This window comes from Cystoisospora suis (assembly GCF_002600585.1).
Source record: "Cystoisospora suis strain Wien I chromosome Unknown contig_102, whole genome shotgun sequence".
NCBI lineage: Eukaryota > Apicomplexa > Conoidasida > Eucoccidiorida > Sarcocystidae > Cystoisospora > Cystoisospora suis.
The window spans coordinates 1-18,442 of NW_027152904.1; the positions used below are offsets into that span (position 1 = coordinate 1).

The 18,442-nt window shown below is 54.4% G+C and overlaps 3 protein-coding genes across 3 annotated transcripts; 2 read left to right on the forward strand and 1 right to left on the reverse strand.

Annotated features, from left to right (window-relative positions):
- The first annotated feature begins 3 nt into the window (after window positions 1-3).
- On the forward strand, window positions 4-3,382 carry CSUI_000228 (uncharacterized protein). The gene is made up of 5 exons (XM_068060462.1): window positions 4-55; window positions 163-1,311; window positions 1,778-1,833; window positions 2,202-2,561; window positions 3,150-3,382. Exons 2-4 carry the CDS (start codon window positions 1,155-1,157, stop codon window positions 2,421-2,423), a joined length of 435 nt encoding a protein of 144 aa, XP_067927559.1. The 5' UTR covers window positions 4-55; window positions 163-1,154; the 3' UTR covers window positions 2,424-2,561; window positions 3,150-3,382.
- Window positions 3,383-4,111: 729 nt separating this feature from the next.
- CSUI_000229 (uncharacterized protein) lies at window positions 4,112-12,588 on the reverse strand. Its single transcript, XM_068060463.1, has 12 exons — window positions 11,568-12,588; window positions 11,079-11,396; window positions 10,788-10,929; window positions 9,905-10,130; window positions 9,226-9,286; window positions 8,716-8,796; window positions 8,028-8,089; window positions 7,659-7,806; window positions 6,987-7,134; window positions 6,520-6,674; window positions 5,433-5,488; window positions 4,112-5,129 (listed from the first exon to the last, which is right to left on the reverse strand). The coding sequence occupies exons 1-12, from the start codon at window positions 11,883-11,885 to the stop codon at window positions 4,901-4,903; spliced, it is 1,944 nt and encodes a 647-aa protein (XP_067927560.1). The 5' UTR covers window positions 11,886-12,588; the 3' UTR covers window positions 4,112-4,900.
- A 2,126-nt stretch (window positions 12,589-14,714) lies between these two features.
- On the forward strand, window positions 14,715-18,442 carry CSUI_000230 (ubiquitin-conjugating enzyme; the record flags this gene model as incomplete). The annotated part of the gene is made up of 6 exons (XM_068060464.1): window positions 14,715-15,401; window positions 15,689-15,853; window positions 16,402-16,539; window positions 17,016-17,126; window positions 17,648-17,800; window positions 18,188-18,442. Coding segments are annotated over exons 1-6 (969 nt in total), but the record flags the coding sequence as incomplete, so codon positions are not given.

The following is an 18,442-nucleotide window of genomic DNA, read 5'->3' on the forward strand; positions in this document are numbered from 1 at the left end:
TGGGTTCAGTGTACCAGACCACTGGATTGTCGGGTTCTGCTACGATTTCAATGAGGTAGGAGTCAACTGGCTAGCTCCGTTCCGAGTCGCGTTCTTGCTGGCACGACGACAGCAGAGGCTGGACGTTTTGATAACGGCTGTGTGTCTTGCCTGTCCATGCAGACTTTCCGGGATTTCGACCACATTGCAGCTCTGAGCGAAACTGCTCAGAAGCAGCTCGCCCAGCCCATGTGAGTGCGCTTTCCTGCGTCGCTTGGGGCGCATGAGCCACCGCCGGTGTACCATAGCTGTAACTTAAAGCGCTGGCGCCAAGGGCTGTTTCAGTAGGCTCGGGTTTCTGCCAATTTTTCAAAGGAAGGGCGGCATATTGTGGTCGAGAGAGCACGCCTGTTTAGAGGCGTGAGAATTGTCATCAGGTTTGGTTTTTCGAACTGGTTGGTATCCACTTTTGTCGTTATTTTTTGCCGTTGTTAGTCGCGCAGTGATGTGGCGTGTGTTCGTGAGCCAGTACTTGTTGAAGCGCAAGGCTTGTCATTCAAAAACTGCCGGGGGTTAAGGTTGACCGGACCGGTGCATCATCCTGTTCACCTGCGCTCCTGCGGGTGCGGGTTTCTGGTGCAGCAGGGGAAGACCTCCAGTCGTGGTAGTTGCAACGCAGCTTCGAGTCATGACAGCGTTCTTTCGCTCTGTGCGTTACCGTGTGTTAGACACATGCAGTTCCAATGCCCCACTTCTGCACGACGGTTTTGCCACAATGCGGGCCACACGCCTCGAAAACCAGAGTTGCGAGCCGGATGCGAAAGCCTCAGTTGACGCATCATAGACGGACTCAGTTTTTTAGCGTTGGCCGGGGACTGCCGAGTTCTCTCCGTTGTCCACCACGCGATCTCGACCGCCGAGGGGCTATCGAGGCAGTTTTGTCCAGCATGCGTAATTCCCCGCATGCCCGTTTGTCTCACTTTGCATGCGTCACTCACTACGCAGGAGCCGTAGCATACAGCCCAGCCGCGCACTAAGCCGAAGCATACGGCCAGTCAAGTGGGAATCCCGCTCTGGTTGGGGGCGCCATCTGGCGTTAAACTTAAAGGTTGTGGTGGTATTCTGCATAGCCGTTTGCCCCTGTCCACACAGTTGTTTTTGCCAGGGTTAGAATCATGGAGGAGGATGCCACACAATCGCGAAGTTTAGCGCAAAAGCTCCATGCAGCCCGGGAGAAAATTGACGGCAAGCTCCACGATGACACGACTCTGGTTATTCTAGACTTTGCCGTATATTTATTCTGCTTCGGTGGCCTTGCTGTCACAGTTACAGGTGCGCCACAGAGTTGGGCAGAGTGTGAGACAAGGTCTAGCACCTGCTGCAGTACCAGCGTACGCTGAATTTTCCAGAAAGCCTTCAGCTGCTTCAGTATCCTGGCTGACAGTTACTACTATGCTTGCGAATGTGACCCTTCGCTTCCTCTTTTCATTCTCCGTCCCCTGTGTCTACTTCGAATCTCTCCCCGACCCCACCCTTCACCTTTGCCGCTGGGCTTGGGTGCGAATGTTTCTGCGTCGCCCTACTAAGGGCGGACTACGCCTGCGGCGAATTCCAAGAGTTACGTGGCCGAGGGTCTGCTCAAACCTCTGACCATCTGCGCCCCTCGGGGGAACGTGTATCGCTTGGTGCTGACAGCGCGTGAGCTCTTTGTAGCTGTGGCATGCGGGTGCGCGTCTTAGTAGTGCATGCGTGCTCTCGTTACCGCAGGTCCAGTGTTGTAACTGTTTTCTGCCCTCAGTGTGGAGCATCTTAGTGGCCAATCAGCCGACGACGTCCTCATTCAGTGGAATCGTGGTACCTCACATAGACCTTCCCACAGGCAAGTGCGCTGCGTCAGCAGTACCCTCCCAGTTTGCTACATCTGGTTACAAGAGAACAAAACAGCAGATTTTACGGAGGAAACATCTGAAGGCAAAATCAGCACAGCGCCCTTGCCCTAGTGCGGGGGACTACAGCCACGGGCAGAGTGGAATGGCTCGAGAACGTATAGACAACATTGATGACATAAACTGGCTTTAAAGTAGCCAGCCCGCGGGGTGTATCTTCACTTCAAGGTGAGCGGCACAAGCCGGAAGACTGTCACGTTGCTGGCTGGAGGCAGCTTGTCAGCCCCTCCAGTTCCGAAGAACTGGAATGCTTTCGGGGGCGTTTTAATTTCTCAGGTCTTCCTTATTACAAGTTTTATTGGAAGAGCGAAGTCTCAGGATCTCAGCGACTACACATTTCTCTCGAAAGTCTGTCTGATGAAAGACACGCCTTCTCTGGAGCCACGTGGTGGGACGGTGTCACGGACAACACCCGTCTTCTCGACTTGCCCGGGAGCCGCACCGCCGTATCCCGCCCTCACCGGCGAGAAAGGCTTTCCGAGGAGGGACATATTGTGAGCCAGACGTCAGGCGGACTCCAGCAGACCGACTTCGGTTTTGTTCTGGAGTTCACGAAGCACGTGTTCAAAGAGGACTCACTCTCTAACTATTTCAAGCTAACTCAGGAGTCTTTCCCACTTCTTATGATGAATCCGTGTAAGATCTGTACCTTCTTCACGACTGCGCCGAGGTCGCAGTCTCGGACTTCACTGCATGACCTGACGTGAAGGTGGTGGGCTGGGCAGCCTTCGTTGAAAAACCGACAGAACAGGAGACGCATGACGAAGCAGAAAGATGCCGTCGCGGAGACGCCAGTGAGAAGTCGTGTGACGCAGCACTGTAATGCTCACCGGCCCGCCGTGCAGTTACTCCGGATACTACCTGGCGGTGTGTGTGTTGTCATCCGCCCCCTGTAACGCTTGAAGCTACCTTCCCCAAAGTAGACGGAAGGAGAGAAGACACTTAAGCTTCTGTAGTTCGGTACCAAACTGGCAAAACGCGGGGTTTCCCGGTACCAAGTACTGCGTTGGGCTCAAGCAGCCCATGCCGATACGGGCCAATTCTTACAACGCTGCTGGATTACACCGCGGCTTGCTTCTGCAGGGCCGTCCATGGGGCATCAGCCATGTGGTAGCTGTAGCCTGCTGGAATGCCGGCCGCTGAGATTCATGTGCCCATCATCCAACACCTCTGTTGCATCTTCCATGTGCACTTTAAACCGCTTCTCAGACTGTTGTTTTGCAGTTACCATCTACGTGAAGGCATCACAAGACAAAGCGCCTGTCATGTTTGAGCCAAGGGTGGATCACTTCAAGAATTTGTACCAGCTTCTGCAGGATCTGGTTGGAGGGGGAAGTGGAGGTCTTCATCCAGGTGGCCCCGCAGACTGCAAAGTGTGGCCTCCTGGCATGGGAACGAACGCCTCACCGCCTCTCGTAGTGGTCCCCCCCCCAACAAGCTGTCCGTGGGAAGCATGAACCTTGTGGAGCCAGATGCCGGAGGATCCCGTATATAGAAGAATATGGTTCAAGACAGGTCGCGCCGTGCGAATCCAGCCCCAGGTACGGTGAAGGCCTGAGTGCCTGCTGGCTACAGATGCGGGAAGGACCTTTCCATAGCCCTTCGACTGCACGTCACTCAGAAGGACCATGCATCACGCGTAATCGCGTCATAAACTAGCAGCTTCCGCCAACAAGCCCAGCTGCAGCCGAGCTTGTGGTTCTTTCATCCTGACCGGACGAACTTCTTTGTAACGAGGCGTCGCACCTGGGCGTTCAGCCGTTGTTCTGGGGAGTCCGGCGCTCTTCACGCCCGTCAACGGAGTTACTGCAGCAGAGACTGAAAACGCTTCCCACGGCACCTCCATACTCCGTGAGGCTGGGGGCTCGGAAGTGCTGGTAACTGCTTTCTCACTGCGACTGATAGGTGCGCACACATGTCTGTCATATGGTGGTTTGCAACAAAACCGGCGTGCGCGAGCCTGCATTCCCGAAGCCTGCCGACAGCTTAAACAATTCGCCGTCACGCAACACTGTGTCTTCGCCTGAGTCCGGCGTTCCGGGAAACAAAACAGATTTATTTACCAACAGTGACCACACAAGACTGCACTATCATGCCAAGAACTTACAAATTACTTGCTAGCCAGCACCAACTGTGCTGAGATCAACAGAGGCCAAAGCAAGGTCGCGCAGTCTTCTCAGCAGCACGCACGAGAACGGCCGACCCTTCGAGTAGACGGCTTTCCGTTGGAGGCTTCTCAGAACTGGACGACACTCCGCTCATCAAAACAGAGAAAACCCGAGCACGGTTTGTTCTTCGCACGGTCAACAAATTGAGTTGTGTCCGAGCTGACCGGTCTCCAACGTTCAGCTTCCCTCGAGTGCATGGCTCACGGCTTCGTTGAACTTCCTTCCAAAGCACATAGCTTCGGGGCTACGGGACGCGGACGATCGGGACGGCAAAAAGATTGCACAAACCTGCGCCATCTACCAGGTAGCTGACCGAACGAAAACTGTGTGGCTACAGAAAAAGATCTGGAATGGATCCGGGCAGTGAAGCACTCGCGACCAGAACTACAGTTGTTCACCAGTGAGCACTGCAGGGGCATCAGTGAAGCCTTCGCGAATCCAAAAGAACTCGGAGACTCGGCCAGGGTGTCGACACGCACGCGACAAGAAAGGTCCCGCAATAACAAAGACCACCGTGAACGCCGAGAAGAATGTTGGAGACCTTGTTTCTCTGACAACATCGCAAAGACCCGTGGAAGTGCCAATCTGCACTCCTGTCTCCAACGCCTGAATTTTGTCCGCACCTGCATCTTGACTTCGCTGCGGCCTCGATCCACGTAGAGAACTGCGCTTCCTTGTACACCTAGACAGCCGAGCGAGACCTGGTCCAGTTGTCAATACGTGACTGTAGGGGCATGCAAACATGCATACTACGACGACCAAATCAAGGGTAACTGTGTGCGAACTGCACCACGTGCTCTGACAAGTCTAGTCATCCGAGAACGTTGAGCCGCTTTCCGGCACTAGGTCTGTTGAAGCGTTGGTTCGGGGACTGATCCGCCCATCTGTCGGCTTGGATAGAGACGACCTTGTACTCTTGACGGTTCCTGCTGGCTGCTTCGGACCAGCTACCGAGCCGAAAAAAGAAACGCCTTTTCTTGGAGGAGCCCCCGTCCTGTCACCGCGAAACAGAGCTGACGGCTTCTGAATCCCCGCCCTACAGGTAAGAAGCAGAAAAGTTGCCACAGGCCAAAAATCACCCAAGTTCGTTACCGTAGAAGCGCGAAGTGTTGCCGTCCGGAGAACTGCGGATAAACTGAAATCGTCACACGCCCAGAAGAGGTCACGTGTGTAGGGTTTCGAATCAACTCTAAACAGACCGTGTCACGCACACTGCGCGGTCGGTGACTAGTGATGAGTAATCGGTACCTCTACTAGGGCCTAGCGGATGACACGGCACTCGGAAGCTTCTTGCAACCCATTACGAATCTCATTAGAGAAGCTAAGAAGGACTGCTTACGGTGCATCACCGAGATCCCGCACGAGATTGCGGTACTCTGAGAGCTCTGCTAGGGCCTGAGAAACAGACATTCCAACACGTCGCAGCTGGCGAGCCCAGGTTCCGCATAGGCGCTCAATGGGGATCCCGCAGTCCCGTTCTTCACAGCGTCGTCTGAGACCCGCTCTAAGAAAGAAAGGCAGTGCCACTCCTGGTGCGCGAACGCCAGAAAAGCCGAAATGACACGACCCATGCAAGCCATGCAAAGGCCAACAAATATACGTACAGCCACACGTGTACATGCTACTGACGGTCCATGAAACAGAACTGTCATTTCAGTCGACTGCCGAGCTGAGGGCGGTGCAACACCTGCTGGCTTGCTCATCAAGGCAGCGAGAAACCTGCTAGGCTGCCACATGCGGGGCAAGCACTCTACCGCCGCGACTGCGGATACACAGACACCGCGAGCGTGCTTTCTTCGTGCATCACCCACTCGACAGAACACAATGAAAGATCACTTTATCTTGAAAGACAACAACTAGCTCACCAGCAGTGTAATAGACTGGCGGTCTGTCGGAGCGGGGTGCCTCCCAATCTCCGTAACTGATTTGTGCTGTTTGGTTCACTGGTTCGAAGTCATCGGTCTTTATCAGGACATATGACGCCGCTCTCCAACATCACAAGCACTGTTTCTACGAGCAGCTTACACGACCTGAGTCTTTTTTTCTGAATGGCCGCAAGGAAAGGCTAATCGAATCAGCTTCTGTACGAAAATCAGATGGCGTTGCCTCTGTCACGCGGTCTCCCGAGTGGGTGAACCAACGGAAGAGCCGGCACTCTTCTGTACCCTGTTGAGGACTTACCGGGGGCCCATTAGAACAAAGCTACACAACAGCTGTTCGTATTCCACCATGTGACGCAAGTTTAGAGTGAGTCCCCGGGTGGCAAGAAAACCTGTCTCCGGAAAGCGACACACGCTTAGCTGGCCGGGCTGCGTAGGGTAAGCACGATTTGTTTGTTCTCGTTACTCCCCTCGTATGCGTCTGACAGTCATCCATGTGATCAAATGCGACGAGACACAGAAAACAGATGTGCGTCACACGCTTACGCGCTGATAATTGTCTTCCAGTTCTTGATGATCTATTTCAAGCATTTTGTAGGAAGCTTGCAACGCCATGAACCTTCCCAGGGGAATAAGCGACTCGACTGGCCTCATTACGTCGACGCCTTTGACGAGGGAGAAACGCGACCCGCTCTCCAGCCCTGAACGCGCAAGCAGAAGGCCCGACAGGCTGCTCGAAGCATCCCACCAGCTACCACGCTGCACAGCTCTCTTTTCCTGCGTGGAAAAGCCAGGTGGCGCCGTCGACGCACGGTGCATGCACATATCCTCACACGTACGGTGTAATACTCGGAGAAGACACAAAAGTGTTTAGTCATCTAGCACAAGAGTAGAGATGGAGAGACCTACACAGTATTCTGCGGTGAAACACTACACCAGAAGAACGCTGTTGCCCTAACCAGAAGCGAAGTCAAGAACTGCAAACAACGTGAAAACTGAGTACAGGGCCTCACCTCCGCATGGATACGTCCTCTCTAGCAACGGAACATCCGGGTCTCCTTGAGAGGCGTGCAGCCAGTAGGGAAGCTCCACTCCGTGAACTCGGTCCACAGGCTTCACGAGCTCAATTTCACCAAAGACCCATCCGAAGCGATCCAATGACTGAGTACGTCACAGCCACGGACAGGTAAGAGCACTTCTCCATTAAGCCTTCAGAGGTCATGTTCTCGTCACGAATACACTCCCCTGAGCCGCGCGTATACATCTTACTTCATAGAGAACAGCGCGGGCGGCAGCAATATCTCTCCGGTAAGGGGCTCGGAAAAAAGGCATATCACTGTCTAAACAACGACAAATTCGGAAAAGCTACCAAAATACGATAGCATGCGGGGTCAGAGCCGTACACAGGCAGCCGACAACCCCATACTTTAGCTCCAGAGCAGCTGAAGTACGGGGCTGCGAGCTGCGGTGTACGCACTGCCCGGACAGCCGTCCCACAGCACAAACGTCGGCGTGCGCTGGTGCTGGTGTGAGCGATACCACAGGAGAGACTTGAGCATAGGGACACCTCGAGGCCAAACCCAGTACACGACTTGGTTGGCAGACATTCATGCGCGAGCCACGTTAGTGCATGGAGAAACAATCCTAAAGTAATTTAGCAGACAACCGCAGGAGGCCCGACGCACTGTCTTGACGAAGGAATACATGCTGGGAATCTCAGCACTTCTCGTATAGGACTTCAGCTGCTCATCCAGCAGAATGGACCTGACAGAAATGTAGGAAGACCGCGCCACAGCTTCTGCAATCCGAATCTCGTTCTGGAGCCGCTGAATCCTGAAGCAGAGCAACCATGATTTCAGAAAGAGAAGTACAGGAACGCTGATAAGCCAGCTGGCATTCAGCGGGAGAGGGGTGAAAGCCATCAACCACGAACTTTCACCATCACTCCATACAGGTTCGCTGTGGGAAACTAGCCAATCCCGGTACGACATACATACACATATATGTATATGTTAGCGTGTATCGTCCAAGAGAAGAGTGTAATGATGGCTTACTTGCGCCGCTGCTCTTGAGCCTCTTCTTCCGTCATTTTATATCCCATCTCGTAGAATTTGACCTGCAGACAGAGGCCTAGCAGAGCACATCAATCTATCAGCAAGGACAAAAAGTTGCACGTTTCCCCTCGAGAAACGGAGGTTTTTTGTTCGACAAGACAAAACGGAAGACAGAAGAATTACTGGGCCAAGTTTTTGATTCCACGTGCACGGCCGGAGAGTGCTTTGCTGCGCATAGTGGACGGAGATGCAGACAAAGCATAGCGTGTGATGAGGAATCAGCTGTGCCGTCGAGGCGTGCAGTTTGTGTCCTACGAATATTGAGAAGCCCGGAGATCCTCACAACGATTCGACGTGAGACTCTTCAGATGCCCCACTACAGTCCGCTCCAGAAATGCCTCAGTGAGGAAATTGTCGGAAGGCAACGGCACACCTTCCCACGTCCCTACCACCGTGGCATTTGTTAGATGTGCCTGATTCCACTCGCGAAGGAGCAGAATTGCTGTCGAGTCCGCGCAGCTCACATCGGACTTTTGTTACTAGACAGCTGGGGTCCTTACGACATGCTTGTTGTCAGAGCTTCTGTGCATTTGCTCATGATGGAGCGCGGATGCTAGCGATGCCAAGAGTCTCATCTGCATCTACGTTTCCCGTGCCCACGCATGAGGAGCCGGTGACCGGCACTCACTTTGTTTTCGCTGCAGAGGAGCCACTTCCTTAAGAAGTCGAAGACATCACCGGCTTCTGCTACCGTGCGGACCATCTTGAGCTGAAGAACCACGTGCACGGCGTCGTCAAGACATACAAAAAAAAAAGATACTTGCGACCTCACGTTCAACGCACTTCGTGCAAAATCGGAACTTGGGGGACCGCCGAGCATGTCGTACTGGCAACATTGTATTGCCGGCACAAGCGCAGACCATTTTCAGGGGGCCCCGTGGGCTTCTACCCGAAAACGAATGATACTTGTGCCAGTATTTCAAGAACCCCTGACTGACCTATGCTGGCATACGACAGCAGTCTACGGAAACAAAGGAGCTTTGGGTCGTCTATTGCTCTCGTGATTTGAAAGTTCTTTTATGCTGCTGGCTTCCCAGAGATAAACGCTCGAAACTGATTTGAGCTCGCAACGCCCGGGCACTCTGCAGAAACTCCCGGAATAATTTTGTCAGTCCTGGCTTCAGGGTCGACTACGTACCTTGTCCTCGAACTTTTCTTCGATCTCGTGGAAGTGGCGGGTAAGGCTCCTGTTCTCTTCCCTGCTTGCAACACGACGCAGAACAAGCATTTTTGAGATGACCGACGACGGGCCGAAGGGTTGTACCATGGGAGACACGTACAACGAAGAATGAAAACTGAAAAGGAGTTCTAACTTATTGATTGGTGGAGAGTGGAATGTCAAAAAACCTGCTCACAGTGCCCACACCCAGAAATGGTACATGATTCTCTTGGGGCAGGGCCGAGCCTTGAGTTCGCAGGTAACACCGCCCTCCGAGAGTTTTCGCTGCGTAGGACAAGAGTGAAAAGCTCTCAGTGACGAGCCACGATGCAGCAACCCCTTCGAAGCAGCTCCAAAACAAACCAGCCCCTTCCGACAGGGTGACTGAGCAACCGTGGAGCTGCTGAGAGGTAGCTATCTCTCCGGCGGCACTTCAATCAAACAAGGAGAGCCGGCCTGTCTGTTCGAGCTGCCTCGACCCCCTCCCGTCAGCGAAAAAACGAACCATCTAGGTCCAGCTGGAGTGTTTACATCCTAGCTTCCTTTAAAAAACCGCCAGGTGCTAGCGGCAAGTTACCAGCCCTATACAAATGAAGCTAGTCAAGACCACCTGGTGCCGGTGTCGCCCGCGTGAAGAACACCCCCTTCAAGTGCCTACCTGAGTCTTTTGTTCTCTACCGTAAGCCGCTGGTTGTTGCTCCTGATTCGGGACATGATCAGGGAAAGACGCGCCGGATTATCGCTAGCGTCTTCCAAATCCTTTAGAAGCTCCGTGTGCCTACAAGCGAGCTGTCGTTGCTCCGCCTCCAGGGCTGCGATGCGGTGATGTTGCTTGCTCGCGTGCTCTCGAAGGTCAGCTATGGTCTTCTTCAGCATCGCCTTCTCTGCAGGCCAAGCAATGTACAGCTCAAATTAAACTAAACAGAAATCAAAATGCTAGTTGCACCCGGCCGCTGATGCGCACTAAAAAAAGCCCCGAGCCGTTTACGTCACGCCCCCTTACGCCTGCTCGTCACCGCAGAATGCTATCGAAAAGTGTTGACGGCATCGGATGCGGACGCGAAGCATTCACGCGGTTCCAGTACCGCGGACGGTACAAATGAGAAAGAGCCATCGCAGGCTCAAGCAACCTTTGGAGTCGTACAGCAAGCACGTGAGTATGCGGAAACGAGAATAGGAGCCTGTCCTGGGAACGGGAGTGCATCTCCCAAAAGAACAAGCTCAGCAACAAAGAGAAGAGCGCTTCGCCAACGAGAGGCGGAAAAAAAATCATGCTGCGTGAGCGGCAGATTATGTCACTGAACAGAAAGTGGAGTTCCTTCCGACCACGCCTTCGCCCGCTACACTCTTCTCAGATTTCAGTGAAGAACGGCAATGCCTTTTGCGTGCCCTCCCGACTGAGGAAGGGCGGCAGCTGCAACTCCGACCTAGTGTCTTAGATGCAAGCATACTGCACACAAGCGGGCACGCACCACTCGAAGACTCAGATGCAGTCCAAGTGACAATTGCATAACAAAAAGCAACAAACTGGAGAAACTCACGACGGAGTTCTTCTGCGAGCTGGGACTGCAGGGCAGAAATTTCATTTATCTTCTGATCGATGTACTCGGCAGCAGCTTTCTCGGTAATTTCGCCCGAGGCCTGTAGACGGACCGTCCTCTGCTGTAGCCTCTGGATTTCAAGCTGAACGACAAAACCACACCAAAGCAGTCTCATTAGAGTCTCCAGCCGGCAACGAGACATCTGCTGCCAGCAGGAGGTGTTGCCCGCAAACACAACGTCCCTGGCCATGACTCTCTCACGGACTACCGGACAGGGCAGAGGGGCCTTACTAGGAGCTCGGTTCTGAGCGATTCCATCTCCGCGAGTTCCGTTTGTCTCAAAGACGCACAGATCTCATTTTTTTCGTGGTCTCGACGAACGAGGGACCGCTCCCGCCGACTCTCGGTTCTCAAGCGGCTTAACTCCGTCTGGGCCGCCTTGAAGTTCGCCTCTTCTACCTTTTCCTTCCATGACTGAGCGAGGAGCGGGGAAGTCAGAGCCAACACTAACCGTCTGATTGGCCGACCATATACCAAATCTCTTTTGTTGCTAACGCAGAGGACATGCTGCGCAGCCTCCCCTGCCACTGGTGGCAAGGCGGGGATCACCTGAGTTTCCCACAAACACAATCGGCCCGTTCAACATATACCCCACGGTCAGCAAGCCCAAATCTCAGCTCAGCTAAAGTACAGGTCGTCACGCTAGCGCACACACACTGAAGCCTTCAGCGCTCCCGCATCTGCTCCGGTGCACCTGAGAGCTTGGTCCCCCCGACTTACTCCCTCCACCAAGGCCTCCCGAGCGCTGTACTCAACAACCTCAACGTCCTCCAGAAGGTAGGCGCCTTCAAAGGGTGCATCAGAGTGAGGCGCGAAGCCGAGCATATTTGCTTTGACAACGCAAAAGCGCTTGATCCATTGCGGCCGCGAAGCGCAGCCGACACCCCCGGTACCGTCATCCTCTACTGCCGCGCTCTGTTTGTTGTCCAGAAGCAACAATACATTACCCTTTATTCTCACGTGCACATCCGCTGAACGGCAAAGTGCTTGGAACGCGTGACAATCGAGCCAGAACGGAGACGCAGCTAAAGCCGCCATTTCGATGCGTGGACGCTCTTAGTCTCGAGACACCAGCGCGCGAGCGATACCGTGCGGAAAAGCGGGCCACCACCCTCTTGCGTGCCTTCGCCCTCCGCGAGTTTCCTCTCCAGAAAAGAACAATATACAAAAAAAAGCGGTGAGGATGCGTGCACCGGTAGTGTTACAATCCGGAAAACGTCATCAGTGAACACCAGGCAGCACAAGCCGCTACCGCGTCGCCTGCCCGCCGCTTTACGCTCATCCGGACGCAGCGCGCCGATGACCACAGTAAGCATTCCTCATCGCAGGAAACAGAGTAAACTACCAAAGACCTGAGCAGGTAGTCAGCCTAAAGCACAAGGGGTCTCGAACCCACTCGGAACGTCAAGACCACCTAGACACCTGCCCGTCCAGCAGGAACTGGCGGCTTCCCGTGCATGCCGGGACAGCCAGCCGGTTGCGCCGCGCGTGCTGTGTTCGCGAAGATCATTCAGCTCAGCCTCCCCTCGAAACACTGTGATGTTTCCTGTTTTCTCTGGCGTGTTTTCAGTTTTTGGAATGACGTAGCTGCGTGTCCGGGGAGACGGCTCATTCCAGCTATAGAGGTGTGAGGAGCGTACGCCGCGCGGGTACTCCCAAGTTTGCCGTCCAGGGGCTTGGCTAGCTAGGTCCGAACGGAGAAGCCGCAGACAGAGCATGGGGTAATCTCCTGAGCCCTGCGGGTCGACCGGCAGAATACACGCCTGTGTCGGTGAGGTCGGTCGCGGTTCCGGATCGTTGTGGCGGGATTGGGTCACTAGCAAGACGACGAGGAACTCGATCTCACAGTCTCTCCGGGCCAGCAGGAGTACTACAGCTGCCTGCAGAGACACGGTAATTCCCAAGCGCACTCACCACTGTTAAGTAGCAAAACGGTGACCCCAGGAGGGGCGCCAGCGGTTGCTTCCTATTCTGTTGATTGTGGGGGGCGCTCTTCTCTCTCAAGAACACGATACCGGGAATCACCGCGTACCGGTTGTCCGCCCCCCTGTCCACAGTCTACTCCCGCCCCACGGAAAAGCAGTGCGCTACCCGGGGGCACATCGCGCCCTTAATGCAAGAGATTTCCGATATAGGTACTCACAGGGAGTGACGTAGTAGTTACTTGCTCCTGCTTTTACCTAAATCCGACGATTGCGTGATGCGCTGGTGAGCTGCCAGTGTAACTACGTGTATGATCTACGTAGAGTGGGGTTCGTAGACTTCTAAGGGTTGGTCAGTGGCTCACCGGGGCAGTTCGGTGCGCGGTCAATTCTGCAACCCGGCCCTCTACCGGAAAAGTCCCACAGATCACTGCTTGACCTCTGGGGCTAACCTTCCACTGCGCAGACACCCTACTTGGCTTGCCTTTGAGTGCCAGCTCTCCGCTCACAAGAGCGTCAGCAGCGGTATTAGAGTGAGAAATTAGTAAGGTGTGGTGGTTTTCAACACTACGATTAGAAACGTCTCTATTTTCTCTCCAATTGAGCTCGACCACCCTTCCATGTATGGCACACGGCTCTCGTACAGGTAGCAGGAAGGCAATGGCTCAGACTGAGTCCCGGCCAAGTGCACTCCCGTTCACGGCTCCACAGTCCCCTCACGCTGACCTAGCCCCTTCACCCGGAAAATCGAGTGACAATATCGTCCGGACTTCCGCTGGTATATCAGGTATGAATCTATCCGTGATATACATCCATATATTTGGGTTAGCGAGAAGGCATGTATGATCAAGGACATCTACATACATATACATACAGTCAAGCTGTGCATCTGTATCTTTACATATACTTCTATAAATACCAGTGTCCTCCTCATCCTAATGATTCGAGATCTTTATTTGAATTGCCCAGCACATTGTATTTACCTCTATACATCTCCATCACTCGTATCTCCTAGCATCTTCGCACTGTGGCTCGTCATGCTTCATAGCTAGCAAAGAGCCCGCGGAGACTCTTCCCGCTCACGCGCAGCCGGCAAGTGGCTCTCCAAAGCACGCTTCTTCTCCTTGAACCGTAGAGGCGCGACATCTCAGCCGCGCCTGCCGCCTTTCCAGTTTACCAGAAGGGGGGGGGATTCCTGCAGCCGAGTTTCCCCTGCGGGTTGTTGGGCCTCCTGAAACCCGGCTCGCTGAAGCGTGTGCGCGGCCGCTTCGTCCCCAGAGAACTGGGGCCAATGTCCGGAAGCATAGTACGAAATATTCTTCCCCGTGGCAGCGGAGGCCGTCTTCGGAATTTCAACGTACGAGACTGTCCAACGGCCTCACGCGATCCTCTTGGCCGGTTCAGCATCTTCTCGGGTACCGCCGCATGTCGCCTCAGGTGGTGGCTCTGTCCTGCGACGGCGATACGCTTCGGCGGCCAAAACATCCCTGTGGTACAGGTTTGACTCAGTGGCTCAATATTGGGCGACTGCGCACCGTCAACTTTACCTCGTACAACGAAGCTGCAGACTGGCCACCAAGCACCACTGCTTTTACCAAATTTCTGCCCGCGGATTTCCGCTCCCATACACTGCGCAGAGAATATTCCAGCTCCGGAAGCGTCCATAAGGGCACACCCTGGATATAGTAGCAACGGTAAGTCCATCCGGAGACACGGCTCCTCAGAAAACAGGGAGTGTTGCCGAGAAGTTGCTAGTATCAGTAAAGGTTCCGGCAGGAGCCCGTCTACGCTGGGGAGCTGGGAGGGTTACGGGCAGCTGAGTCGCGTGCGACTATCTTTAGCAGACGGAAGTGACTCCGCAAGCCATCGAAACCGGAGTGAGACGCGGCACTGACCGTCAGGCGCAGAGCGGTCTCGTCATCATTCTTCATTGTAAAAAGCATCGAGGGAAAAAAGTTCAAGTGCTCTTTAGAAACGCCTGTGGCGGGTGCGTCGACACCGTTCGGTGCCTAGAAAGCATGCAGAATCTTCGCGCCGTGCGAGCTGCGGAGCCTAGGAGAGGACGGCTTTTGGGACGGTCTTCGCTTAATGCAGTAGGTACGGGCTTTAGCGTCGGATCTGTTTTTGAATTGAGCTAGCTTGTGTTTCCCTTTCCTGCCGTCGTGGCGTTTCCACTGTCCCTGCCGCTCCTGCCCGTGGCGGGCGTCGTACCACGCCGTGTCACAAGCTTCCGATCCGGCTCTACGGGAAGGTGGGGCTATGTAGTCTTTAAGCGCGAAGCAGGTGAATTCTCTCGCTTCTGGTGGTTAATTGGTCGGACCTCGAAGCTCGGGCACGCAAGAACGTCCGGCCCTGCCACCAGTCAGACGGTTTTGAATGCAACTGCACAACGGTCAGAGTACGGGCACCACGGCTGATTGTGACGGATGTTCTTGCTGGATGGACTAACCGGACCTTCGTTCGGGAAGTTCTGCTGACTGCCGCGATGCAGGGGGTCAATAATTCTGGCAGGACTGGTACAAACGGTACGATTGGGCACGCGCCTCCTGCCCAATCGATAGCTCGGATTCTGCGAGAATATCGAGAAATTCAACGTACACCATCTCCTCACTGGTGTGCAAATCCTCTTCAGGTATCACCGGGCTTGTCTCTCAGGCACGCGAGGAACGATCTGGCACTCCGGTCCACTTGGGAGCGACCGTCCTGTCACGTTTGAGTGCCGTGAAAGGGCATCAGCCCAAGTGTCCAGTCTCCATCTTCAGTCGCGTACGCTTTTGTGGTATGGCCGAAGTGGCCTGTTTACGACGCCGTCTTTGAGCAGTTAGATCTGCTTCTTCCCTCTGTCTATTTTTGCAATCTTCTCGTCTGCTTCGTACACGAAGGGGATGCCGGCATCCACACTGGTTTTGTGACCTTCAGGTTGAAGAGCCTTACGAGTGGCATTTTACTCTCCGGGGGCCTCAGGATTCACAGTTCGAGGGAGGGTTGTACCACGGTCGGATCGTTTTGCCGAAGAACTATCCCTTCGCGCCACCGAGCTTAATGTTGCTTACACAGAATGGTCGTTTCGAAGTGGGCAAAAAGGTACGCTTTTCCCTTTCGGTGCGATTTGTATATGTCCTTGCTCTGCGTGTTGGCCGTCTGCGCCTCAGTTATGCAGCCCTGGTGAGTGGGCTGTGGTCAGTGTGCCGGTCGTGCTTTTCGGCCTTATCATGGGACCGGGGATAACAAGCTGACGGAGGTCGGTCATCGCGTATGACCGCGTTGCGTGAGGAGAGGAAGGCGGAAAGGTTAGGTCAGTGTGTCCGTTCAGAGCACTCGTTTTCTTCGCTGGTGTGCAGTGTTCAACGCGCAACCACTAGAGCTTTTCAGTATGCCTCGCTGCCTGAGCGCACGCTGGGCGACGTGCATGAGTGAGGCGGCCACTTGGAGGCAGATGACTGGCAGGAGGGACTAGTGAAAAGGAACCGGTTGCCCGCGTTTCGGCTGTCCTTCAGATGACTCAGTATGAAGTCATGGGAGTTTACAGACACGGTCTCAATTGGTCGGGAGAGCTGGGAGTAACACACAAAGTTGGTCAGTGGCGAGCCGCGGCCAAGAACTGACTTTCCCCGGTGCGCTGGTACGTTCAGGTCTGCCTGAGTGCTAGCAGCTACCACCCGGAACTCTGGCAACCGGCATGGGGCATTCGGACTCTCCTTGATGCCCTCTGCGCTTTCTTCCCTACCGAAGCTGGAGGCGCTCTCCATTCGTTGGACAGACCGGAGAAGGTACGCACGATGAGTGCATCAGGGATGTCACGGCTATGTAGATACGCGTTTTTCAGCATCTCTCAACTGAATGATTAGCTACTTCCCTGTGTGCAGTCCGGGGATTTGGAAGCCTCACGATGTAGTGCTGTCGCGCAGTCCTTGCACTGTTGCCCGGGGAGGGCTTTCTGGACTGGAGTAGAGTAGAGATTCACTATTGTTCAGAAGGTGCTTTTTCTCAGTGAGCACTAGAAGTGCTGCGATCATGTGGTTTTTCACACTTATGAAGCATCCAGCCTTACATTTCCGCGTCATCACGCAGTAACCGTTCTGGACGGTGGCCGTTGAGAGCTTCGTGATCGAGGTGAAGATGGGCGGTTTACGAAACAGACTCATGCTCTGCGAGTCGGTGACGGCTTAGGCCTCTCTACGAGTATATGGCGGCAATTTTTATTTTGTCAACCACGTTTAATGTGCTGCGGATCTGTGACGGACAGGTGCGCCGGCAGCTGGCTCTCCAATCCGTCGGCTGGATTTGTCCAACCTGTAGGAAGTCAAACAAAGAGCTTGTTGAAGAGGCCTGTGCGGCTCCTACTTCGGCATTACCGGTAGGAAGTGCCCTTTTTAGTGGACAGAATACGGCAGAAACTTCTGGTTGCGTTACTCAGACCAGTACTAAGTTCGGTGTAGATCCGCGTTGCAAACTGTTAGCGACGGCCACGGGGGGTGCATTCAAGCGCTTGGGCCGAAGGTTGCGGGCTAGGCTCCTACCGTGGGTTAACGGTGTCGGCGGCGAAACTGACATGTCAGTGTAAAGGCACGAGGGCGGCGCGGTCAAGAATCAGAAGCAACATCGCGGCGAGTGCTTATGAGAAGCGATTAGGCGGATCGGACGTCGGTGTGGCGACCGTGCCATATAGGGACGCAGCTTTATTCCGCTTATATCCGGAGCGGGGAGTGGTAACTGCGCTTTAGGACCAAACTGCTCCACGCTCTTCTCATTGAGAATAGTCGGTGCAGCGGGAGGGTTTCCCAATGCGGGAGACGTCAGATGGGGCATCTGATGGGTTCTAAATCGGGGGTAGGAAATCAGTACACGAGTCTTCTTTTCTTCTTGTTCGCTCGGCAGGTGCTGCCGGAGCCGCTCCGACAGCAGGCTCAAATCCGTCAAGATTCGAGGAAGCAAGCTGCGGATCCGTCTTCGAATGACACACGCGCCGATCCGGAGCCACCTTCCTCATCTGAAACCGCTTGGTCCTCTTCGGTTCAGCAGGAGCCAGAGGTAAGCGGTCAGAAAATTTCTTCGCAGTAGCTGTTGGAGCACGCCTTGAGCGCCGGGGACACTACGAACGGCGGTCCGCCTTGAATCGATATTCGATGTGCGCGGGTTGTGTGAGCACGCTCCGCTTGGTAGAGAATGTTCTGGCGAGGACCCGCTGTGTCGTTTCAAGTAGCCAGGTGGTAGGGTATTGCTGAAGAGTTTCCCTCGCTGCAGTTCGTGCTTCGGTGACAGAAACGGCTGTATATCCGAATGCGTGATAGGCTTCTGGGTTCGACAGCACAGACAAGGCCGTGGTAGATGTACTTTTCTGAAGGTGTACTTCTAGAGCGGTTCGCGCGTCATCGGATTTCGGTGAAGGGTACGCTTCGTACCTCTTCTGCTGCGCAGGCTGCCTTCGGTTTCTTTTCACGAGTTCCAGACGGGGGTTCTCTTCATGCCGCACCGTCAGCACCGGTTCTAGACCGCCGGGCACACAGAAGAAGACCGCAAGCGGGCCATCGCACGTTACTGGGCCAGCTCCTCCATGTGCCAGCGACGCGGGGGGAGTTCGTTGTTGCTGCAGCCGACGTGGTTCTTGTTTTGCTCCTGCTTGCCGCGGTGTTTCTTCTGGCTGATATTCTGATCAACCCACCGGTGATCACT